The sequence below is a fragment of the Nannobrachium achirus genome, assembly GCF_963921795.1.
Source record: "Nannobrachium achirus genome assembly, chromosome: 10".
NCBI lineage: Eukaryota > Metazoa > Chordata > Actinopteri > Myctophiformes > Myctophidae > Nannobrachium > Nannobrachium achirus.
This window is the reverse complement of record NC_137819.1, coordinates 58,929,831-58,956,660: the sequence shown is the minus strand read 5'-3', so window position 1 is coordinate 58,956,660 and position 26,830 is coordinate 58,929,831. Positions and strand designations below refer to the sequence as shown.

The 26,830-nt window shown below is 43.7% G+C and overlaps 1 protein-coding gene across 1 annotated transcript in view; it reads left to right on the top strand.

Annotated features, from left to right (window-relative positions):
* LOC308293195 (sodium bicarbonate cotransporter 3-like) overlaps window positions 1-22,762 on the top strand; it is a 115,512-nt gene extending 92,750 nt beyond the window's left edge. The window contains exons 13-24 of the mRNA XM_080735632.1: window positions 2,479-2,612; window positions 4,520-4,765; window positions 5,511-5,616; window positions 9,860-10,021; window positions 13,333-13,446; window positions 14,329-14,490; window positions 15,576-15,827; window positions 17,038-17,106; window positions 18,635-18,808; window positions 18,911-19,048; window positions 19,270-19,373; window positions 21,943-22,762. Coding sequence (XP_080591758.1) covers window positions 2,479-2,612; window positions 4,520-4,765; window positions 5,511-5,616; window positions 9,860-10,021; window positions 13,333-13,446; window positions 14,329-14,490; window positions 15,576-15,827; window positions 17,038-17,106; window positions 18,635-18,808; window positions 18,911-19,048; window positions 19,270-19,373; window positions 21,943-22,024 — 1,743 coding nt within the window. The 3' untranslated portion in view covers window positions 22,025-22,762. The remainder of the gene's footprint in view (window positions 1-2,478; window positions 2,613-4,519; window positions 4,766-5,510; window positions 5,617-9,859; window positions 10,022-13,332; window positions 13,447-14,328; window positions 14,491-15,575; window positions 15,828-17,037; window positions 17,107-18,634; window positions 18,809-18,910; window positions 19,049-19,269; window positions 19,374-21,942) is intronic.
* Window positions 22,763-26,830: the final 4,068 nt, after the last annotated feature.

The following is a 26,830-nucleotide window of genomic DNA, read 5'->3' as shown; positions in this document are numbered from 1 at the left end:
CGTTATAGGAGCTATTAAATCTGGTGAGTCAACATGTGAATCATCTTCCTGCAAACGTAAGCTCCTAAAATGAGTGGGAAAGTGTTTGAAAAAGAGGCCCAAATACAAAATGGCAAACACCTTCTTGAACACATGAACCCTATAGCATCCCTATTCTGGTGGAAAATAGCTCACACAAGCTCACAACATGTTGCAACGCATTGTGAGAATGTAGATAGGCTAGTCGGGTGGAAACCTTGTATCTCCAAGTTTCAAATTTGTATATTCTTTCGCAAAGTAAAGCCCTGCTTCATCGTACAAGGCTGTCACACAAAAGTAGTGAAAACAGCAGATCTACAAGTACACAACGCCTCGCAGGGAGGCGTTGTGTGCTTGTAGATCGGCCGTTTTCACTAGTTTAAATCAATGCAAAACGAACGTTTTTTGACATACAAGGTTTTCACCCGACAACGACGATATACAGTAGGGTTTACTGTAAGTGGTTAAAGCTGCATCATTGTTCGGCAGGTCATTAAAAACAATACGACATAATTGCAGAGCAAACAAACGCAATGCCATGCCGAAGTCCGTTTCTGCCCAGCAGTTTTTACACATCCAAGCATGTCTAACTAGCCGAACATCAATGCAATCAATGCAAACATTGTGTGTGATTTGTCATAAACTCAATCTGCCAGTAACGTACCTTGGACTGCTTGGAAGAAAGCTAAGGAGGTTCGGACGTACCAACCCTCTGTAATCCCCCCTCTGAGGGACTGCAAACACAACCAGATGGCAATTACTTAATGGAGAGACATGGCACACACTTTGTCTACTGTGTCTCACTCTGTTGCCAGAAATGGAAAAATCCAATTATGTCAAAGCGCATCTGTTCCAACAGTGGCGACCTGTGATAAATTCGCTGTTCCAGCACCGTATGCATGCTATACAGCCATGGAACAGGGATTCACCACACATTCTGTAGTCGCCGAACCACTCTAAGAAGTGCTGATGATATTTACACCAGGCCCAGCATCTCTTCAGACACGCATGCACGTGCCTACGCACCTCTACAGGTACTTCTGTGTGCTCTGATCCTCACTGCCTTTATTGATTACACACACACACACACACACACACACACACACACACACACACACACACACACACACACACACACACACACACACACACACACACACACACACACACACACACACACACACACACACTCTCACACACAAAAGTACACACACCTTCAGTATGACTCCTTCACCAGAGTAAATGCTGTTGTTATGTTGAGGCAAGCTACTTCCTGAGAAGACAGCAAGACGCGCTGTGATTGGCCGGTAGTGTATGATCTGGGAGACACGTATACGGAATGATGCAGATGACGTAATTTTGCCGCGAAATGCAGCCCCTGTCACTGCTCAGTAGAAAACATATAAAGAAAAGGCTTTTGGGGCTGAAATTAACGGAGTGGGTGTTCTAAAACTTTAGCGATTTAATAGTTAGGACAATTTTAAGATTTGTTTTATTAAAAAAGTTACATAGTATAGCTTTAACACAAAACCATTTGCAGACACAATAATACTGATACTCAATAAACTATCTTTGCACACTGACGCAAAGGCATTTTCTCTCTCTCTCTCACACTCTCTCACACACACACACACACACACACACACACACACACACACACACACACACACACACACACACACACACACACACACACACATGAACACACACTGTACCCGAGATGTCTTTATTAGGCCGGGGACTGTTTGTACAGCCAGCGTCGGGGCGTCGGGGTGTGTGATGCGTCTGAGTAAACTCACTGATGAGCCAGCCGACAGGGCAGAAAATGTCCTATACCTCAAATAGAGGAAACACCTTGTGATATCCAGATATATGAATGTGCATTCTTCCACGCCTTTTCTCCTTTCTCCCTCAGTCTCTCCTGATCTCTGGTCTCTCCTTTGTTTGGGTCCTTATAGGGCTGTCACAATTATTACATAATCGCGATTATTTTTCATAATCGTCTTAATCGTTTCCATGTTGAAAAACTTTCATATATTTAAAAAAAAAAGTGAAAAATAGTGGAAATGGCAGATCTACAAGCTCACAACGCGTCGCGATGCAACGCGTTGTGAGCTTGTAGATCGGCTATTTCCACTATCAATGTTCTTTTTTAAGTATAAAGTTGTCAAATATGGCAGTAATTTCTTTGTATATTTAAGCTACCGTATGTGTCATATCTGCCATGTGCAACTTCAAAGCCTAAAAGCCAAACAGAAATGTAATTGTCAATGACGAAAACACAATTAAATTGCTAATCGCAATTATTTGAGTGACAATTAATCGTCATGTAAAATGTCATAATCGTGACAGCCCTTTGGGTCCTCCTCCTCCACCTCCTCCCTCTCTCACTCTGTTCTCTCTCTCTCTCTCTCTCTCTCTCTCTCCCCCTCTCTCTCCCCCTCTCTCCCTGGTCTGCAGAGCGCCATAGAGTCTCTGTTCGGAGCGTCCCTGACAGGAGTGGCGTACTCGCTGTTCGCAGGTCAGCCTCTCACCATCCTGGGGAGCACGGGGCCGGTCCTGGTCTTTGAGAAGATCCTCTTCAAGTTCTGCGTGTGAGTGCTCTCTGCCGTCACTGTGTGGCCCCCTGGTGGCTGACGTCTGCAACGACAGTAGTGCTGAAGCTGAATTTAGGAATTCAGTAATCTGTCTTAGTGCAACAAAATAGTAGAAACATTTATATTATTAACAACTATCTACAATAGATTATCTGCATATTTTATAATCTACACTAACTGTAGACTGTGTGCTATTATTGTATCTGTAGGAGATGCCTTGTAAAGGAGCGCTTGTTTTCTGTAGAGACGACGTAGGCACGCCGTCTCTAGCGGACTTGAGCCACGTGAGACACCGCCCAGCGAGCTAAAGCTTAAGGGTTAGGATAGGATATAACATTTATTGATCCCATGAGGAGAATTCAGCCGCCATGGCAATTACAGCAGTCATAAAAACACAGAACAGACAATTAAAACACAACAGATAAAAACTAAATTGCCATCCAGATAGCAAGATAAGATAAAGGATTGCCAAAAAGGCCAAGAGCATAAAACAAGATTAAAATGTCCTAGCATTGGTAAAAGGCTTGATTGGTGATCGGTCAATGTAGCCCCTATTTTTAATTGCCTCGTTTATTTTATTATTGTATTAATCTTGTAAATGTTACTTTACCTAGGTGAGCAATTTCAGTAGTCTGTCATATGGCTGTGTGTGTGCGTGCGTGTCTTGGCCAGTTCATTCTTTTAAAAGTGCTGTTAGCTGTCATGCTCTTCCAAACTACCATCACATGAATGATTTGATGTATGTTTTGAGGAAAAAAAGTGAAATCATGATTACTATAATTGTATTTATTTATTTTTAGATATTTTTGGGGGGCTTTTCTGCCTTTATCCTTTATAGTATATAGTAGAGGTGGACAGGAAACGGGGAGAGAAGTGGCGAAAGACATGCGGCAAAGATCGTCGGTAACGGGACTCGAACCCTGTCAGGCTACATTAGAGCCTGAGGGCTCGATTTTCGCCAAGCTAAACCCCTGAACTTCTTTGCGTTTCATTACCATTTACAAAAACATTTTTAAATACTTCCGTTAGCCGATCTATATCAACACGTTGTGTGCTTGCAGATCAGCTATTCGAACTTTTGTTTTTTCAAAATAGTATAAAAAGGCAAAGAATTTTAGGGGTGACGAAAATAGGGCCCTAAGTTCCCGGACCACTTGGCCAGCAGTCCGGGCCTACTGCTCTTATTTTAACCCTTCTTGTGCCGATCCCGAACAAGTTCGGCTTTTTTTCAATACAATACAATATTTTTTTTGCTATTTTACTTACCCTGAGCTGCTTGTAGAGACGTGGGTGGTCCTGGCTCGTCCTATGCTTTCCAACGAGCCATTCTACGTGGTCCGACGATTTATTCCATTGAAAATGGCCAGATGCAAAGTTTAGAGCCACACAATTTTTACTCCATCTATGCTGTCGGTGGCGCGACATATTCCAGGGTGCCGATCCCGAACTAGTCCGGCTTTTTTATTAAAATGAATTAATTAATCTGAGGCCTCGCCGAAGTCTCCGTCTAAATTTTCATCCAGGCCGCCAGACCGTGCTCTGTTTACACAGCCCATGAGAGGGTAACGCCGCCGAATCGCACCGCCGAATCCAATACATTCTCACATCTTTAGAGGTCATTTTCTCTGAACTAACTGTGTTCCTATGGAAGCGAAAAAGTTTTTTTTGCGGCTAAATAGCCCCAAATCGGGCTTCTAAAATTAGTGTGAGCCTATAGCCATCTTGTAGCGCTCTTCATGCGGGTCACTTTCATTCCACTAGTCAACATGAAATGAAAACTGACTGCTGCGTGTGTCCCGTATGTAACAGCAGTGGTCTGTGGGGTAATGTCTGGCACTTTGGCGCCCTCTTGTGGCCTTGGCACGCAACTAGTTAATGACTCAATTTCTTCCCACCCTCTCCAGTGACTACGAGCTGTCCTACCTGTCCCTGCGGACCAGCATTGGACTGTGGACGGCCTTCATGTGTCTGGTCCTGGTGGCCACGGACGCCAGCTCCCTGGTGTGCTACATCACACGCTTCACCGAGGAGGCCTTCGCCGCCCTCATCTGCATCATCTTCATCTACGAGGCTCTGGAGAAGCTGTTCCACCTGGGCGAACACTACCCCGTCAACACGCACAACACCCTGGACAACCTCACCCTCTACTCGTACGTCCCGCGAGGCGTTGTGAGCATGTAGATCTGCTATTTTCACAATTTCTGCTTCTAATATTTGACAATTTTGACCAATGTTTGACCAGAGGTACTAAAAAGGTATCTAAAGTCCTTAATTTGTCACTTTAGAAATGTGCAGATAACATACAGTACAAGTGTATACAGGGTACCCTGTACTGTATGTTGGTCTGTTTACTGAGTGGGAAAACAATGTTAACATTTAGCTAAACATCTGGGGACCGCCCCAAAATAATTTGGGGACCCCTCTGGGGGTCCCGACCCACAGGTTGAGAACCACTGTCTTGGAGCAGTGGTTCTCAACCTGCGGGTCCCACGGGGGTCCCCCAATTATGTTGAGGGGTCCCCAGATGATTAACTTACCGGTAACGTGCAACATTGCTTTCTCTCTCAACAGTAAACAAACCAGCATAAAGTTTAAGTGTATAGAATAGAGGGTATCTATCTGCACAAGTGCAAGTGACAATTTGAGGACTTTTTAATACGACTAAAATTACAAATATTGGTCAAATTGTCAAATATTAGTCAGAAATTGAAATTAATTGAACTTCATGAATCCTAGCATCCCTACTCTGGGCATGTCATAAGTTATAACACGAATAGTCGATATGTGATGTGATCGGCGAAGTATAGCTATGTACGGCAAAAGTGTTCTTTGACAAGAGTGAATCATTCAGTTGGTGGTGTATACTAACTTTTTCCTGTGCCCCGTGGACCTCAGGTGTCAGTGTTCTCCGCCAGCCAACGTTTCAGACAAGTTAATCCAGAGCTGGAACCATTCAGGCTACACTCCAGGCTCCATACCCTGGGACAGCCTCAGTGTGTCGGTGAGTAGTCTTTCAAGCCAGACAACTATTACAACAATCTCTGAATGCTACATAGGGTGCGTTCGGAAACCCGCACCGGGTGTGTGCTCAATGTAGTGAGTGCAGTGGGCATGACGTTGGAGAGTGCGTTCAGTGTGGCTTATTTACGAACGACCAGTTAACTCTCTCCCAGCCATTTACAATATGCTTGTGCGCCTATTGTTGCGAAGGCTCTCAATTGCTCTCACGTCATACCGGCAGTTAACAGTTGACATGATTGCGCCTTGAAGTTGAATCTCCATATATGGAAATGACTGACGTATCTCACCTCACCTCACATTCGATATCTCCATATATGGAGATATCTAGCTGCTGACTTCATCAGGGTGATATCACATCGTACACAAAGGAGCGGCCCATATATGGAGATGTCTAGTTAGTGACCTCATCAGGATGACATCATGCTGATGTCACCCATCACGCTGATATCACATCGTACACAAAGGAGCAGCCCATATATAGAGATGTCTAGTTAGTGACCTCATCGGGATGACATCATGCTGCTGTCACCTTCATAAACAAACAAGCCCTATAAATAGGAGCCTTTGACACCGGAGAAGCCAGAAGCATTCTTCGACTCAGACCTTATCGCCAGGATCACCTAAGCTTATAGCTTATCATCACCTCCAACCATCTCAAGATACTCAGCTAGTTCTCCCAGCAAGACTTCAGAGCCTCTCATACGATTCAAGGCATCTCGGTTAAGTTCTTACCGGACACCACTGCGGCGGGTCCTAACCCTAGAAACCAGTTCCTTTTGAGTAGCAATTTTACATGGTGCCGAAACCCGGGAATGGGGCCTACCGCAGTAACAAGATGCCAAAATCGGAGAGGTGGCGTGAGTCATGCCGGGACCGGCTTTGGTAGGAGGAAGTTCGTGTGATACTTCCCTTGGCTTGGTAAAAGGGCCTAAAAGGGGCCGAGCAACAAATCTGCCCAGATAAGGATGGTCAGAAGCAAGACAAAGACCGGATCATCAGTGATCTACAACATCAGGTAGGTGAGTATGTGGAGACGATTCGTCAGATGAATCTCCATTCTCAGGTTCGTATTTTGCCTCCGGAGCCCGCGGGCTCTGGAGGTCAGGGGTGTCTGCTCCACAGACACCCAGGTCCCAAAGATGTGGGACTTAAGGTTCATCGTTTGCCAACCAGAGCTCGAGGGCTCTGGAGGCGGGGTGTCTGCTCCACAGACACCCAGGTCCCGAAGATGTGGGACTTAAGGTTCATCGTTTGCCGACCAGAGCTCGAGGGCTCTGGAGGCGGGGTGTCTGCTCCACAGACACCCAGGTCCCGAAGATGTGGGACTTAAGGTTCATCGTTTGCCGACCAGAGCTCGAGGGCTCTGGAGGTCAGGGGTGTCTGCAACCCAGACACCCAGGTCCCGAAGATGTGGGACTTAAGGTTCATCGTTTGCCTCCGGAGCCCGAGGGCTCTGGAGGTCAGGGGTGTCTGCAACCCAGACACCCAGGTCCCGAAGATGTGGGACTTAAGGTTCATCGTTTGCCTCCGGAGCCCGAGGACTCTGGAGGTCAGGGGTATCCACAATCCAGGCACCCAGGTACCGAAGATGCGGGACATCAGTTCCGTCACTTATTCCTGGAGCCCAAGGGCCCTGGAGGTCAGAGCATACAGGGCCATCAGGACTACTACCTATCAACGGGGCGGCGTCATGAGACTGTGACCTCAGCTCATCCAAACCCATCAGGGCATCACTATCCTACCGACTTTCCCAGAGATGATCAGTCATCGAGATCCAGGGGGCGGTCCCAATCCCCAGTAAGATCAGAGCCTGATAGGCAGAGGACCACTTATCATCAAGAAGACAACCACCAGGCAAACCGTCCCTTGTATCAACCCAAGGAGCACCAGCACCATCCTAACATGCACCGGAGTATGAGTCAGCTCTATCTGGGGCCATCACCCATCATTCATCGATCGAAGATCGGACAGGCCGCGGCAGACCACCACAACATATACAGCAGAGACGAGACTAGTAAAGGAGCACCAAGAGGACCAGTTCGAGCCTTCTTAATATTTTATCGATTTCCACGGGAAATCTGGGGCGGCTGTTGCGAAGGCTCTCAATTGCTCTCACGTCATACCGGCAGTTAACAGTTGACATGATTGCGCCTTGAAGTTGAATCTCCATATATGGAAATGACTGACGTATCTCACCTCACCTCACATTCGATATCTCCATATATGGAGATATCTAGCTGCTGACTTCATCAGGGTGATATCACATCGTACACAAAGGAGCGGCCCATATATGGAGATGTCTAGTTAGTGACCTCATCAGGATGACATCATGCTGCTGTCACCTTCATAAACAAACAAGCCCTATAAATAGGAGCCTTTGACACCGGAGAAGCCAGAAGCATTCTTCGACTCAGACCTTATCGCCAGGATCACCTAAGCTTATAGCTTATCATCACCTCCAACCATCTCAAGATACTCAGCTAGTTCTCCCAGCAAGACTTCAGAGCCTCTCATACGATTCAAGGCATCTCGGTTAAGTTCTTACCGGACACCACTGCGGCGGGTCCTAACCCTAGAAACCAGTTCCTTTTGAGTAGCAATTTTACACCTATACTGCCAGGAATATTATTAATTTCCAAGTTATCAGTAGCCGATCCCAGCAGGGATAATATAATTACAGAATGTAGTACACGTACTATCCACTAGAGTGTGCCCAACGATAAGGTCTTGCAGTCTGGGCTCAGCCTCCACAGCATTGTGGACCATAATGGCTTCCTATGGAGCAGCCATTATGGCTCCCGGTCCGCCGAACGGGAGCCATCCTGGAGCGAGTGCACGTCGTGCACACTCCATATACACTCGTTTTTGATCCTGAGTGACCACTCTGTCAGCCTGCCATTTTTTTCCGAATGAAAATCCGTCTACATATGGTAAAGTTTGATAAGAAAAACGTCAGCTTTCAATGCTATGGAAAGGCCCATGCTTTGTTATGGCCGAACGACTTCCGGGTTACGTCATCGATGATGTCATTTCCAGCGCTTTTTTATAGCTTAAGCTTATATGAACCTAGAATGGTCATTTATAGCTCAAAAAATGTCAAAAAAATACCAAAAAAATCAGAAAATGATCCCCAAGGCGACGTTTGGCGATCTGGCTGACTGGGCTTCCTCAAAATGGCGATGGAAGGCGATTTGGCTGTGAACTAGTTAAGAGGCAGCTTTGCGCTTTTTCACTCTGAACTCTGAAGGTAAACTTTCTGAAAAGCAGGAGTTGCTAACGTAACGTTGATATTGAAAGGAGATGTAATTCCTAACATTGGCATACCTGCTGTTAGTTTACACGTTGATGCGTGTGAAACTATCAAGCCCAAACGACCAATTAAGCTGCAAATGCTGCATTTTGCGGTCATTTCCTCCATTGTTCACAGCTGAGAAGCGCTCGAGACACGGCCATGAAAACCAACCAATCAAAACACCACACTGACGCACCACACCGTCAAACCCCATCTTCTGAGTAGGGTTGGTGCGCTGCGCACTGGATTTCCGAACGACAACGCACCAAGTGCACCGAATAAACGAACGACAACATGGCACACCAGTGCGTTGAGTGCGCATTTCCGAACGCACCCATAGTCTGTAAGCCGCGAATCAAAGCTGTCATCTGTATCTTTAAAATGTATTAAAATGTTTCCATGTTTGCTAAGCAGCTACTGTAGCTATACATGCTTTGTCTAGACTGCAAAGTTGGTGGAGGAGGGGCTTTAAACGTTACTCTCTTTGCATATCTAGAGCTTCCGTTACACAGACTTTTTAGGCCAGAAGCATTCAAATTGGCTCAAATTGTTTGAGCCAACAGAGACTCGAGAGACTTGCCGGACACTAGTGTTTAAGATTTTCTGGGAAATAGCTCATTTTAAATCCCGGGAATTTTCTGGCCTTTTCCCAGGCTTCCTGGGAATTCCTGTTTCGGGAGGGACATTACGTTAGTTTTCCCGGGAATCCTGGTATTAAACACTACCGGAGTCTCAAAACTCTGAGTAAAATCCTAAGTGTATCCATTTGTAACTCTTGAGTGTGTGCAAAATATAACCACGCAAAGTATAAAGTAATACACTCATTCAGTTAAAGCAAACACGTTCCTACCACTACCGACGTTACTTCTATCACAGTTCCTCCTCCTAGCCGTTCAGTGAGCGGTCTGTGCTGTTCCCTTGTCATTTGCAGGCGTGTAAGCATCTCCATGGGGAGTTTGTGGGTTCGGCCTGCGGTCACCACGGCCCATACATCCCTGATGTTCTCTTCTGGTCCATCATCCTCTTCTTCACCACCTTCTTCCTGTCCTCCTTCCTCAAGCAGTTCAAGACAGAGAGGTACTTCCCCACCAAGGTGAGACGTGTGTGTGTGTGTGTGTGTGTGCGTGTGCGTGTGCGTGTGTGTCTGTGCGTGTGTGTGTGAGAGTGTGTGTGTTTCTGTATTATGTGCAAATGCATGAACGCATTCACAAGACATACATCAATAAGACTCCCTAATCGGGAGATAAGGGACCGTCACGTCGCATACACAACTTTAGAAGGCAATCGTAGCCAATCAGGAGGGAATATGGGAAATGGGACAGATCCATGTTGATTACATGACTTTAGAGATACTGTGTATCGCTTTGCGTGATTTTAGGCCAAAATCTATAATTCATTGAGATGAAAGCCTGACAGATTTCCTCGTCAGATTTGGTTTTCCCACTGAAGTTAGACCCAGATGTCAGATCATCATCCATGGAGTCACAGCAAACAAAGTCAACCAAATCAAAAGACAAATTATGTACAAACAATATTCTATTCCCAAGATGCACAGCATCCCCAGTAGCAAACAGCTTGTGCTTCAAATGTTTGATGTACAGTATAGCTCTGGGGGTCAACGGGAGGGCGATGGAATGCTCTATCAAACACACGGCACGGGGCCCACGATCCTCTGATCTCAGATCAGATTAGCCCAATTATAGCCAATCAGAGCAAATTAAAGCCAATTACCGCTGTTGCCCCTCAGTTTGGCCTTTCTGCCCCTCAAAGAATTATGCCCTGAGACCACAGTGGCCTTGATGCCCCTCGCACTGTCCCAGCTGATTTCACTGTTTTCTCCTCTCGATTTCCTGTCTGTTAACATGGTTTTTAAACACCAGTGTGTTTTTCTTCCTCCTGAATACTTAACTCCCCCCTCAACATCCCTACCTTCAAATGAGAAAGAGTGTATGAACATTTTATTTTATTTTATTAAACTAATTATTTCCATGGAATAAAAATCATTGTTTTATTCATTGGCCTTCCTGCCCTGGCATTTGGCCTTTGTTCCCTCCACAAATTCACAAATTCTCAAGTGGCTTTGACCCTAAAATGACGAAACTCTAGGCCTGGTTCTTCTACTTTCTTTGCAAGTACCTGTACTTGACACAGTAGAAGGATGATGAAAATACTGACTGTTTTCACCTTCCAAGGCTCAGTTTTAGGATTAGGGGTTTGGGTTAATCCCGTTATTGTGAGATGTATGAAATATATAGTCTCTCAACCCAGCCTATTTCTTCCACAATGTTCGAATGCTCAAGTTTTGCTTGCCCAAGGAACACCAATGAGCAAATCAAAATCTCAAGGCACTTCTGTATTCATAGCTGAAATAGCCTAACTACAAGCTCACAACATGTCACATCGTGCTGTGTCACACTGTTTGGGGACTGCGCCAGATGGTCTGTAATTCCACCCAGCAAACATTGAGAAGAGCGAGATTTAATCTTTCGGTGGAAGATGATGGCTTTCTTTCTGTAAAAGTTCCGAAAGTGTTTACTCAAGGCTCAAGCTAGCTTTGTATTCCAGTTATGTGCGTGACTACACAGACAAAATAAATGTTTATTTTGTCTGCAATTATTGGATGTGCTGTCTTATTTGATTACTAATATTACAGAACTCCCGAATTACAGGCGGTATGGTAGAAGTGTTGTGGGAGCCAACATCCACCCTTTCGTCCCAATTCTGGCCATGTCATAATGGGCGAACATTCCTCGAAAATAGTTATATATAGAGAAATTGTCAAAATCTAGCAGATCCACAAGCTAACAACGCTTCGCAATCTGTCGCGTTGTGAGCTTGTTGAATGGCTATTATCAGAGAAGAGATTTGGTGTAGATGGAAATGGTACGGACAATTAAATAGCGCCACATGGGATCCACTTTTTCCGCATACCTGAACTTCTTTCATAATTGTCTGACCCTAAAGAAATCGACAACAATCAAAGTAATTTTGCTTTAAAACTCCAAAATATGACATTGTCTATCGCTCTCCTCCTCGTCATATAGTGTAAATGCATCCATCATCATTAGCATGCATGAGCAATCAGCTGTAAATAAATGTTCCTCACACTTAATTCCACACAATTTCAGCCTTCCTGTGTCATCAAGGCCTGCTGCCTGCAGGTGTTGTCTGATATAATGTGAGCGCTGTTGGAACAAATGCCCTGCAATTACTGTCTGAATCTGCTGAGAGGCCAACACCAGCGGCCTCATTTATAGAACTGTTGTTGGGGTCTATTTTAAAAGTTTTATGTGGGGATGGGACGATAAGCGATATTATCGTCCATCGTGATAAAAAACACTCACGATAATCGTATCACGGAGATTGAATTTATCGTGAAATCGTCCTCCGTCATGCACTGGGATCAATTCACCTTTTATTTGCCGAGCTGCATATCCGGTACCATTTAAACCCTCTATTGGTAAAACATACTTATAATATATGTAGAGATACAGTCTTTTCTTCACTTTCTACCAAATCTCTTTAAATAGCAGATCTACACATCACAACGCGTCGCCTTGCGACGCGATGTGAGCTTGTAGATCTACTATTTTTTTGGCAAATATTCCGCCCCAGGATAATGAATGTAGGGGATATTTTTTGATTATCGCGATAATATCGTAAATCGCGATTTCTTTGGTCACAATAATCGTGATATGACATTTTCATATTGTCCCATCCCTAGTTTTTTTTTTTTTTTTTTTAATAATTTTTATCCCACAATTTTGTAACCCATTTTTTCACCCAGTGCTAATTGCCTATGTAATCCTGGGCTCTGCTCTCCCTCTGCCGCGCCTGGGGAGACAACGGACTGACCTCATGCTTCCTTCTATGCATGAGGAGTCCAAGTTGCTTCTTTTCACCTGACAGTGGAGATTTCCCTGGTTTGGACGTAGCGTGTGGAAGGAACACGTTATTCCAACCAGTTCCTTTCCCCTCCATCAGGCGCCCCGGCTGGCCAGGGGGAGGCATTATTGAGACCAGGATTACGTGCATGTTTTTGTGAGGGTATCAACCCTAGGAGACACGGGGAGAACATGCAAACCCCACACAGAAAGGCCCTATCGCCAACCCCACCTAGGGTGTGGGCGCTGATGACGCGGAGGAGGAACACGCCGCCAGCGCCCACAGCGTCCCCCGGCGGGAATCGAACCCAGGACCTTCTAGCTGTGAGGCGAAGCGCTAACCACTGCGCCACCGTGCCCCTCCATCCCTAGTTTTATGTCTGCACAAAGAATCAGAATCCACTTCAAGCCCCATTGTGTGCTTGCACAACGGCCACGAGGTCTCTGGTCTGCATCGTACTTCACAGCTCCCACGTGTAAATGTGTGTAACTAACTGCTGCTTTTTACTGTGTTGTGTAGGTGCGATCCACCATCAGTGACTTTGCTGTGTTCATCACCATAATGATCATGGTGCTGATCGACTACCTGATGGGAATACCTAGTCCAAAACTCAACGTCCCGGACCGCTTTGAGGTACGATGACCGTTTTCGCTGTAGATGAACAGCAGCCCAATGCTAGTTATGTTTAGCCCCACTAGTGGGATGAGATGGTAGGAAGGTATGAATGTTGTAATAAAGATTTTTGTTGTCATTTACTTTGAATGGTAGAATGATAGATTTTGAATGAGCTGCTTTCTGTGCGTGTGATATATTGGATGCATTTCATGGTCTACTGAACGTTCCAATCCCTCAGTCTGATACAGTATGCTGTCGTAGAGCTGGTTTATGTTGAAGCTGTGTGTGAGAGTTAGCTGGGTTGTTATATTGTGCAGGTTATGAGAAAGAGCATTAATAAATCACTATAGAAGGGTGGTTTATTCCTTTATATTAGGTCTTTCATGGTCGTCTTTTGTAAGCTTCATATTTTTCTCAGCCCTTGTATACCCCCCCCCCCCAGCCAGTGCAAATGGTTGTCAATAATAATAATAATAATACACTTGAAAAAAAAAAAACAACGCTCACGTCGCGTCGCAGATGCAGCCTGTTGTGAGCTTGTAAATCACACTCAGCTGCGGCACCGGAAGCTCGGTACAGCGTCTGCGCAATGCACTATGGGGCGTTGGAAACTCGTGGATATATAAATATATGTTATAAATATATGTTATATTCTTTCACTATAACCCATTTAGACCTGAGGCTGATTCTAAAGACATCTTCTAAAGCCTCAGGTCTAAGTCTTCTGAAAAACTTTCAAATATTTATTAAAAAATGATAAAACATTCATGTTGCCATATATATATATATGTAGCGACAACTAAACTGACTCTGAGGCGTTACCGGCTTGAAAGGTATAACACCACGTACAGTAGGTATAACGGGTCAACAATGGGATAATATGTATATCTTTCCTTCCAGCCTACTTCTAAGAACCGCGGTTGGTTGATGGACCCACTTGGAGGAAACCCCTGGTGGACTCTGCTGGTAGCAGCACTTCCTGCTCTGCTCTGCACTATCCTCATCTTCATGGACCAACAGATCACTGCCGTCATCATCAACCGAAAGGAGCACAAACTCAAGGTCAGGACACACTCTGGCTGGAGATACAGTCGGGTGCTTTCAATGGAGCAAACCATAAAGCAAATACCCAAGAAATATATTATACTAATAAAATAAACAACTTGAGAAAGATTAGAAGGATGAAAGTGAGGTCTAGATCACTGTTTCTCAAACGGTTACATTTCTAGGTCTCCCCTCTACACTGACAAAAAAAAATGGAACCAAATGGACCCTAAATACTGACTGTTTTCACCTTCCAAGACTCGGTTTTGGGATTAGGGCTTTGGGTTAGTCATGTTATTGTATATAGTCTCTCAACCCAGCCTATTTCTTCCACAATATTCAAATGCTCCAGCTTTGCTTGACCACGGCACACCAATGAGCAAATCAAAATCTCAGGGCACTTCTGTATTCATAGCTGAAATAGTCTAACTACAAGCTCACAACATGTCACATCGTGCTGTGTCACACTGTTTGGGGACTGCGCCAGATGGTCTGTAATTCCACCCAGCAAACATTGAGAAGAGCAAGATTGAATCGGTGGAAGATGATGGCTTTCTTTCTTTTTTTATTTTTATTTTTATCCCTCGATTTTGTAACCCATTTTTTCACCCAGTGCCAATTGCCTATGTAATCCTGGTTTCTGCTCTCCCTCTGCCGCGCCTGGGGAGACAACGGACAAACCTCATGCTTCCTTCAATGCATGTAGTTGGTAGTCCAAGTTGTTTCTTTTCACCTGACAGTGGGGATTTCCCTGGGATGGACGTAGCACGTGGAAGGAACACGTTATTCCAACCAGTTCCTTTCCCCTCCATCAGGCACCCCGGCTGGCCAGGGGGAGGCATTATTGAGACCAGGATTGTTGGCTTTCTTTCTGTAAAAGTTCCGAAAGAGTCCACAGAGTCCCTGGAATCCACTTTGAGAACCACAGGTCTAGATAGTAAAGAGACAGGAAACAGTGAGCAAAGAGATGGTAACAGGCCCGAGCCTGAATCAAAATGGGGGACATCAATATTATCTCAGTGTATGGTCAGCTTCCAGCGTACCACGCTTGTCCCTGAATTCACTGCCTTCCATTGTGTCTGTGTCTCCTAACGTCTCTACAGAAAGGCTGTGGTTACCACCTGGACCTGCTGATCGTGGCCCTCATGCTGGGCGTGTGCTCCATCATGGGCCTGCCCTGGTTCGTGGCCGCCACCGTCCTCTCCATCTCCCACGTCAACAGCCTGAAGGTGGAGTCGGGCTGCTCCGCCCCGGGAGAGCAGCCCAAGTTCCTGGGAATCCGGGAGCAGCGGGTCACCGGCTTCATGATCTTTGTCCTCATGGGCTGCTCCGTGTTCATGACCTCAGCGCTCAAGGTGAGATGTGGAAAAAGGATGTTTAAGATGAGTTCAGGTATGTTTATGCCACCGTTGTAGTGCTTGTACAGTAGTGTAGTAGTACCTCAGGGTAAAAGTGTTACCTACTGTACTGTAAATGCCTAACTGCAACGACCATGTGTTGTATTGTTCTTGCGACTGTAAGGCGCAGTTTACTATCAGAACCGTCACAGCTTGTCCATAGACGTCCGTCCGGACAGGTAATGCCTGACACTGGTTCCCCTGACACATCACTGTGACATCACAGTGATGTCAGATACTCAGAGCAGGGATCTCCATATATGGGCTTAAACATGTGACGTCACAGTGATGTTAGATACTCAGAGCAAGGATCTCCATATATGGGCATAAAAGGGATTCTGTAAGTGATCTCCATATATGGGCACAAAAGGGATTGTATCCCAGATGATGCCCTGTTAGGAGAACCACACTAACAGAATCCATATATGGCCAAGACAGATGGCGCGACCTCACACTTTAGGGCAAGGTCGCTTTTTTCCCTTAGGCGTCTTACTGGTATGGTAGAGGTTATGTCATAAGGCCACATATTATAAATCATCTTTATCTGTTTCCTCTTTGCTCTTGAGAGACCTGTTTTGTCATACGACGAGAGTGAAGGGTTCCTCCTGGTTCCTTGATCATAGAGCACATAAGCAATAGATACAAATGATGCCTACAATTTGGACAAGCTTTACAAGGTTATATATAGTAAAACCTTGGCTTGTACAACTACCTGGTTAAAAAGGGTAAATGGTAAATGGTGCATTTATATAGCACTTTTATCCAAGGCGCTTTACATAGATTGTGCATTACATTCACCCATTCACGCACACATTCATACACCGGTGGCGGAGGAAACCATGCAAGGCACCAACCTACTCACCGGGAGCAATTAGGGGTTCAGAGTCTTGCTCAAGGACTCTTCGACATTAACTCAGGGGAGCCCGGATTCGAACTGGGAACCCTTTGTGCTCTAATAACGGTTTCTCTACCCCTGAGCTATGCCGCCCCTTTGGCAAAAAAATTGCCAAAGTCCAACACTCCTTTTATAAATCCTGTTTCATGGTTAAGTGCATTTTATTTATTTATGTTTTACCTCAGAGCGACCCATTACCCCCAGCCCCCACCCCAGCCCTTCCTGGTTAAGTACACTGTGTGGTCATTGGTTTTTTCCTTGTTTCCTCTCCAGTTCATTCCTATGCCAGTTTTGTATGGAGTGTTTCTCTACATGGGCGTCTCGTCACTCAAAGGCATTCAAGTAAGCTTGTGTTCTGTGGACCTTTCTGAATCTAACATCATGGAGTGAGAGATAAGAGTCTGTGATTGTTGTGTATTGGTAGCAACGATAAGCTTTCCCCTCATAATTCAAGATCTCTGAGGGTTTCCAGCTAAGAACTATTCAGACCGTTTGGATAAATGTGTTTCCTGACTTGAATGTGTCATTCAAGTCTCTCTTCCTCTCATTCTTCAACCCTTTCCTTTATTTTCATATTCATATTGATTCTCTTGACTGAGTAGCGGCTTTATTCAGCGGTCACACAATGCACCTGTTCTATGCCTTACAGCGTTTTGACATACAGTCCCTTGACCACAAATTACACTCTGTAACGAATTCTTCTTATTTTCAGAATGCACTTTTTCTTGTTTGTTTGATCTTTCTGATACATCTATTATTTGTTTGCTGAAACTGAAGCTGAATGGAACAAACTGGAATGTGTATTCAACACCAAAGTCATGTAGTCTAATCTTTTTTGTGCCACCTTGAAAACATAAAGAAAGACATAAAGAATATTCCGAACTTATAAATGTAACTTCTTTAATGATTATTGTTAATGCCCAGTAGTAGTCAATTAGTCGAGGACAAACACATTTCAGCCTAAAGCCGCCGTTGCTGATGAAGGCAAAAACGCGCTTGTCCTTGAGTGTTACTACTACTGTAGTATTGCTTGGCATCAGTAATAAATCATAACAAAAGGCTGAACCTTATTCCTTCCATTCACCCGTCTCAGACAGTAAGGCTTTATACTACTGCACACTCCAAACCTTTCTCGACCTCAGCAGGTCTTGCCGAACTGAACAGAGTTCTCTACTGCACTGCACGTTTGAACGTTAGACCCCGACTATCTCTAGAACGTTGATTTCAACACGGATCTCCGCTGTTAACACCAACCTCTGACATGCTTTGACATAATTCTTGTCAGAGATTTAGCCATTTCCGTTCATTAACTGCCGTCATGTTGTGTAACACCTCAGACACAATCTCACTTCAAAACTGTGCATGGTGTGTTGTGATCACTGAAACGAAATTATGTAAATCCCAAGCACATTGAGTCTCTGACAAATCACACACAAGGTTCGCCTCAGTGTCTCTGCAGTGATGTTCAGCTAGTTAGAAGATTTTTGGAGCTGAAAATAACTGCCAAATTGAAATTGGGCAAGGAAATGCTTTAGTTTGTTTGCACCGTTTTTGATGTTAATTTGTTCTCGTTGACCAGCCAAAGCCGAACACAATTAAACTTCACATGGAGTATGCTGCAGGCTAAATGCTGTGTTCACACTTGTGGCCCAATATGTTCGTCTGAACAGCAAAAAAACACATTTAAAATGTCTTGAAATGTAATTAAAATCAGATGATGCCTGATTTATGTCTGAATACAGTAATCCAATCTGAGCACTTGCAAATAACATTGTGGGCAGTCGGTCAGTGCCTAAGCTAATATTTGGGAAACAAATTAGATTTACTTGCAGTCTGAACAAAGCCTAAAATCCATCTCTGTTTTTGACAGTTCTTTGACCGTATCAAGCTGTTCGGAATGCCTGCCAAGCACCAGTCAGATCTCATCTACCTGCGCTACGTTCCTCTGTGGAAGGTCCACGTCTTCACTCTGGTCCAGCTGACCTGTCTGATTCTGCTGTGGGTCATCAAGGCCTCTGCAGCAGCCGTGGTGTTCCCTATGATGGTACGCGAAAAACACACAGAATACACGTTTCAAAACAAACAAATAATAATATCGTCAGTTTGAAAGTGTCATGCATTTTACGGCTGTCTGGTGGTTCTGTAGGTTCTAGCGCTGGTGTTCATACGGAAACTCCTCGACTTCTTCTTCACCAAAAGAGAGCTGAGCTGGCTGGACGATGTGATGCCTGAAAGCAAGAAGAAGAAACAGGACGACAAGAAAAAGAAAGAGCGAGAGAAACTGGTAGCGGAGAAAAACAAACGGCAACCTCCTGTCCGGAATTAACTTCATGTTTTCAACTTGTCTCTGAGACAAAATTGAATGCATGGGTTTTCATGTGACAATCTCAGGCCTTGTGTCATGACGTTTACTTCGTTGTTTAGTAGTAAATAGGCTGATTTTAGTTTCTTACCACCTGAGCTCGTTGCGTTGTACTAATCCCTCCTGTTGTGTGGTTGTCCCAGGAGGAAGACTGCAGACTGCACACTGAACATGTTGATAGTGGTGTGAACGTTCTCTACGCCGACCCAAACAGACTCAGCATCCCAGTTAAATCACTGTCAGGAAGGTAAGCGCTTGTCCTCACTGGTTTACACACAAACTCACATGGGAACACTCAGGGGCGTCACAAAAGGGGGGGGGGGAGTGGGACTGAGTTACTAGGGCCCAAGGTTGGGGGGGGGGGGGGGGCTTCATTATTCTAAACTCAAAAATAGCAGATATACAAGCTCACAGTGCATTTGTAACTCAAATTTAGCTTCTGGGGGGTCCCTGGAACTAAATATTTTGAGATGGGGGTCCTTGGCCAAATACATATCATTTTGGGTGTCCTTCACATGAAAAGGTGTGAGCACCACTGTAAAAGACTCAGTGCTGTGCTGTGAGCTTGTATATCTGCTATTTTTCAATGGTTAAAGCACAAAATAACTGAAGTGAATCCTTGTACCCAGGGCCCAGAATTTGGTGCGACACCCCTTGGAACACTACTTACTTTTACATTGACACTTACCATTGATTTATATTACATTGACACTTACCCATTGATTTATATTACATTGACACTTACCATTGATTTATATTACATTGACACTTACCATTGATTTATATTACATTGACACTTACCATTGATTTATATTACATTGACACTTACCATTGATTTATATTACATTGACACTTACCATTGATTTATTTTGTTGTTGAAGAACTCTAAGGCTGATGAGTTTACTGTTGACTTACTGTTTGAATTTAACGCATAACAAGCTAATGCACTTTAATAACGGTTGTTTATCTGTTAGCGTCACATCAGTGGTCAGCTGTGTGTTGTTATGTTTATCCTGAACAGATCGTACAGAATAGGAATAGTAACTACCAACGGGCCCATGGAAGAGGAGGCGGTAGGGTGGGTTTGTCCCACGTGTTTGAGCTTTAACCCCCAATTAGTGACCTTTTACTGAGGTAGCGGTGAGCGCATGGCCCAAACCGCCACCTCTCGCCTTATTAAGAACGGACCGTCTGGCTCAAAGAAACCACCAGCGCTCTGTGTGTTGTGTTTGATGCTACTTATTGTGGTATAATGGTGGTAACGCTCATTATAATGTCTGAGCCTGTTTATTGACGTGTGGTGTGTATGTGTACACAACAATGCTGTGGAAGCTGTAATCTATTGCATACCTGACACAGACTTAACACAGAGAATGATAAACTGGAATCCAAGTCCATTGTAAACTATGTCCATAATGGTCTGCAACAAAGTGTGAAAGCATTTTTTCTTTTTCTTTTCCTAACAACGCTCTTTAAAATCAAACTACAGTAATCGTTGTACAGCAAATACCTGAGGAATTAATGTACTTAAAGTTATACCATGTAACTTTTTTTATAAAACAAATCTTAAAATGGTCCTAGCTGTTAAATCGCTAAAGTTTTAGAACCCCCACTCCGTTATTTTCAGCTTCTAAAGCCTTCTCTTTATATGTTTTCTATGATCCCTGCCCGGGACCGGTTTTCGCGGAAAAATTGCGTCATCACACTACCGGCCAATCACAGCGAGGGTTATACACTGCCGGCCAATCACAGCGCAGAACATACACTGCCGGGCTCTCTGGTGGGTTTAGGAAACACGCCTTCAGGAAGTACACTGCAGTGTTTACACTGGAGGAGTCTAGCATGTAACTCCACAACCGCTGCTCGTAGAAGGACACGGGAGACCTCATTGAAAGCGTCTCGGCGAGGCGAGGCGGACGCGGTGGTCTGACGGCCCAGTCCGCGAGCGAAAAACGGACGAAAAAAGCAAACGCGACCGCGGTTTGCTATATTGCTACAGACCACCAGTTGAGCAACTTACACAGTATAGCTTTAATGCAGACTGAAATGGCCAATGTAAAAACCTCACTCCACTTGAGAAGTTATGCTAGCAGAGCAACTATGTGCTTGGTTGAGATTGAAATGATGATAATCTGTTGTATGTATTATATATATTATTATACTGTGTGTGTGTGTGTGTGTGTGTGTGTGTGTGTGTGTGTGTGTGTGTGTGTGTGTGTGTGTGTGTGTGTGTGTGTGTGTGTGTGTGTGTGTGTGTGTGTAGTTTAAGAAACACAGGATTAGATGTGTGTGTAACTGTAAGCATTTCTGTGCATGCCAGTGTCCTGCCCTGATCTTAACTGCGTGATATGCTGTCCTCTGTGGGGTTCTGTGATGTGTGAGCTCTTGCCTGCCTGTCTTCCTTGTGTGTGTGTGCGCGCGTGTGTGTGATGAAATTGTCAAAATTAGAGCATGGAAAGCTGTGAACTCAGGTGCTTGGCTACAGTGTGCTCATAGCTAGTCTTCACGGTGAATGCAGTCGCTGTTTGCATTGTGACTATTATGCATGATACAGTGGACTATTTGCAACATACAATAGATTGTGCATTGTACCTTATTATATACTGCATCATACTGTGGACTGTGTGTGTTGACAGTGGACTGTGTGTTGTACATTGGCCTGTACAATTATAGACCGTGAATTGTACAGTAGACTGCAAAGTGCAACTGCAGGGAAAACACATAAGTGTACTTATACTTACTTGCTTTACTTGTGCCATCCAGTAATCCAAGCACCCATCTTTTATTTATCCTTCCCTTCTCTGTTCCTGCACCAGCCAGGAGAAGGTGGCCTGTGTTAGAGTCAACATCAACCCAGAGTCCACCGGGGAGAGCTCAGCTGCCGAGGCATTCTTGTGACGAGGAAGAGGAGGTGGCCTTCGTCTCTGAAACAATGTTCCACAACAATGCTGTCCTGGCAGTGGGAATGGAGGGGCATGTGGTTGAGGCAGCGCAGCCTGCCTGGACCAGTTCTTTCTAGAGGCCAACGGGTGGTGGGTCTTTTTTTTCTCCCCCTCCGATGGAACTCGAGCCGTTTGTCTCTCCAGTACACTCCGGTATGACTGCTGCACACCACGCTGGAGAGAGGAGGGGGAAGTGGGTGAATGTAGTGAGTTCTCACAAATCTCAACACATCCACAGATGCCAAAGGAAGGAGGGGCCTCACGGGCACAGAGCTCTGATCTCTGCCATGCTGTGTGTCTTGTATACTTGAGTTGAGTTTTTAAATTTCCAAACATGGGTACCGTAGGTTTTCACGTATCTGTTTTCCGACATGTTGTGTTTTTTCTGTTATGGTTTTAGCTGATTCCCTGTACTGTACAATGCATCTTGGTTTTAGCTTGTTGTTTTTATGTAAAAAAAAACATTAGACCTGGAACCACGTTAACCATTGTTTTATGCTTTAACTATTAAAAAATAGCAGATATACAAGCTCACTGCGAGCTTGTAGATCTGCCTTTTTTTAATTGTGATTTTCTTTTTCCTTATTTTTTTGTGGAAATCTTTGAATATATCTTTTTAAAAGCGAACATTTGTAACTCAAACATTTGCTTCTGAGGGTTCCCAGATACATCATATTTTGAGATGGGGTCAGCGGCCAAATACATAGGGGTCCTTGACATGAAAAGGTTTGAGAACCACTGACATGGAAACATGCTTCTCAAAGTGGGGACAGGGGTCCTTGAGGGGGGTCCCAGGGGGTCCCCAGCTAGATTGGTTAATACATCATCCAAATCAGTTTAACTGCTCTAAAACTCATTTAGGCCTGAACGCAAATCTGTGTCACAAGATTTGAACCACTTTAACCATTATTTTGTGCTTTAACTATTAAAAAATAGCAGATATACAAGCTCATACAAGTGAGCTTGTATTTTTGAAAAATTGTAAACATTTGTGCAAGTTTTTGAACATTTTTGACCCGATTCTATAAATGTCTAGGACCCCCAAAATTACATTTATTTGGCTGCGGACCCCCATTTCAAAAGATGTTGTTCCAGGGACCCCCCAGAAGCAAAATTTGAGTTACACTTTAAAAATGCATATATTCAAAGATTGGCACAAATTTTCACGACTTTAAAAAAATAGCAGATCTGCTTGTAGATCTGCTATTTTTCAATAGTTAAAGCATTAAATAATTCTAGGCCTAAATGGGTAACCCTATTTTATACTTCAGCTATTCGAGAACAGCTGATCTACAAGCTCACAGCTTGTAGATCAGCTATTTTTGATCATCTTGAAAAATTGTTAAAGATTTTGAATAATCTTGAACATCTTAACGATATAAAACCTTTCTCCCGGCACAAATTCCTTAGAGGTGGGGGTCTAGGGCAAAATACATATCAGTTAGGGCAGTGATTCTCAAAGTGGATTCCAGGGACTCTGTGGGTTCCTTTAGGGGGGTCTAAATTGACCCATACAAGTCTGTAACTCTGACTGTGTACAAATGGACCAAATGTACCCTAACAGGTCCATTTGGTTCCATTTGTACACTGTCAGAGTTAAGGGGAGACCTTGAAATTTGAACGTTTGAGAAACACTGAGTCATAGAAATCTTTGAGAAACACTGTACTAGTGTTGCTGTGGTTCAGAGTACACAATACAATCAACTAACTACACCAGCTTCAAACACTTTACACTTAAGCCATTCAGGTTGTTTTGTATAATCTTTTGAATGCCAGCTGATTTACTTCATTGGTAATGTACAACAACTCACAACTTTAAAAACAAAAACAACAACGAAGAATGTACGGTAGCTTTTTGTTGTTCTTTCTTTCTTTTCTGATTTTGTGGCCTTATTCAGTGTATTAACCTTTATATTAACCTGTGGATGGCAGGATTACAGTACATGGTAACACTTTGTACATAATGTATTAATGAATTCTGGTACTGTAATAATACTAATACAGTATTGCAGTGTACTTTGTATTTTCCATAGATTCATAAAGAGAATAATTCACTGCAATAATTCCACCGTAAAATGTAAGCGTTAATGCAGCTAGCTAGCACTACTCGACTATTACTCCATAGTATTACTAGCACTATCACACCATAGTACTAGTAGTACACTCCATTTTATTCAGTCCATCTGTTCTAGCTGAGGGGTAATGTTAGTGCTCACAAGGTGGTCAGGTGAAAGGCCCAATCCACCGACAGGAACATAACCACATCAGAAGCCACAAAAAATGAACACAAACAGGATTGGAAACAGATTGTAGGATTTTGGATTGGGCCTTAAAGTGGCTGTTCAAGTGTAATGTGTAGCAGGAAACCCCCTTTCAGAGGCCATATGACGTTGTTGTACTGTACAGTAAGCACTTTAGATTAATTTGCCAGTAGAGGGTGATTTCATAGCCTACAGCTGCCATTAGTTGTACTGTGTTTAAAAGAAAACTATTCTCCTCCTGTGAGGTCCATAGAGCTGGTGTTCAACTAGGAAGGCAACTCGGGAATCGGATGATTTCTGACCGTGGGGTTGTCAGTATTAAACTGTTATGTGTTATTTCAGTCATTGCTGGCATCACCACTCTTTTGATAGAAAATAAATTATGATAAACTAAATGATAGAGTGCAAAAAACAAAGTTCCTACACTCAATCAGCTGCACCTGTTTTTATACAGTCTGTATCTTTGTCTGTAATACTGTATGGTGTAAAGATTCAAGTGGTAAGTTTCAGTATTACAGATGTCATTTTATGCAAAGTATTTCTACTGTTCTTGTAAAATGTGTAGATGTATATTGGGTTGGCTCTCGTAAGTGCAGTCCTGTTTTAGCAATAACAAATATGAAGTACCATGCAATGTATGGATTAGCAAATGTAGGTCACGATCATCCGAGGGCGACCTGTCTATCTTGTCTGTCTGTCTGTCTGTCTGTCTGTCTGTCTGCTTCAATGGGTGTATTGGTGTGTACAGTAGCGAACTATACTGACAATAGCTTATGTGCCTTGTGAATGCTCCTGTGTCTTGTATTGTTAATGTGTTCATACTTATTGTATCTAAAGATGTACAGATCCATGTGTGGCACACTGAAAGGCCAAAGACTGACTGCCACCTTTATATGAGAGTTCATTTGTTCAGTTTTAAATATGGAAGCCCATTTCCACCACCAATCCCATAGTGAATTTAAAGTTATACCATGTAACTTTTTTTATAAAACAAATCTTAAAATTGTCCTAACTGTTAAATCGCTAAAGTTTTAGAACACCCACTCCGTTATTTTCTGCTTCTGAAGCCTTCTCTTTATATGTTTTCTTCTTAGCAGTGACAGGGGCGGGATTTCGCGCCAAAATGACGTAATCTGCATCATCTGTATACGTTGTGTATACGTTGCCCAATCACATCGCCGATCATGCACACGTGGTACACTACCGGCCAATCACAGCTTATCTGCTCTGGTCTCCAGGAAGCGCCTCCGCTTGGCTACAGTGTTTACCATGGTGAAGGATTTTAACCTCTTAATCCACAAATCCTGGCCAGAAAATTACGTTCTACCATGCGTTCTACCCCTCCACGGATTACTATCGGTCGCGGTGGTTTGCGGCGCCGCTCCGGTGGTCCGCGGCGGTGGTCCGCGACGACTCCGGCCGAAAAACGGCCGAAAAAAGCAATACCGCTACTGACCACTAGTTGAGCAACTTACACAGTATAGCTTTAAGTAAAACAAAACACGATTCAGACCTTTAAAGTTTTTGATTTCATTCAGTGGCAGATGGGCTTCCATACTTAAATCATTGCTCCAATGTGACAGTTGTATGGGGAAGTCTTCATTTCAGCCCCGCTGATAAAGTAAATGATGCATCTCAAGTTTGGATTTCCCCGTTTATACAGTAGTAGATCATATAAATAATGATGTTTTTGTGTATTTTTGCTGTAGCATTCGTACACTATTGGAAAACTCTGTAATCCATATCGAGGTCATCGTTTTTGAGCTGTTTGGTGTGAATGTTTATCAAATGATCTTGTACCACCAATATCAATATCAAATTCTGCTCTGAAACAATCATTTATTACAAAAGCATTTCTTCGTAAAAGCGTTTTTTTTTTCTTTGTCTTCAGTCAGCATAATAGCCGACAATATGTTATTTCAGCTGTCATTTTCACCTGTATTGTGCATTTCCATTTGTGTATAATGTAATCTGTATTTATCATCTGCACACAGATCTGTGACGTAGTGCTAGATTAAAGAGACTGAGTGATGTATTTATCTTTTGGGTGATCCTCAGAAAAAAAGCCAACACTATCAACAAAACAAAAGCAATTCTATTTTTCAGAATAGTATTAATTTGTTTTTATTTTCTTGAAAATACTATTTTCGTGTATCTCCTGTCAGTCTGATGCTATTGACTGTAATGTTTACTATGACTTTATAGATGTGTATCAGATTAGAAACGGTGGGTGAATTCGGTTTCACTGATAATGATGTGTTTACAAATGCATCCCTACATGACATTGTTGTGATGTTGCTTACATCACTAAGTGTGGGGTCCAGGGACCCCCAGGAGGTCCCCAGCTAAATGATTGACAGTTGGGAACCAAATGGACCCATTTGCATCTTTAACGATGCATGTACAAATGGAAACCTTACACTCCGTTCTAATAGGCCTAATATCAAACTGTGGGTCCTTCAAATTAAAAGGGTCAATGGACATTTTGATGTTTCACAGAC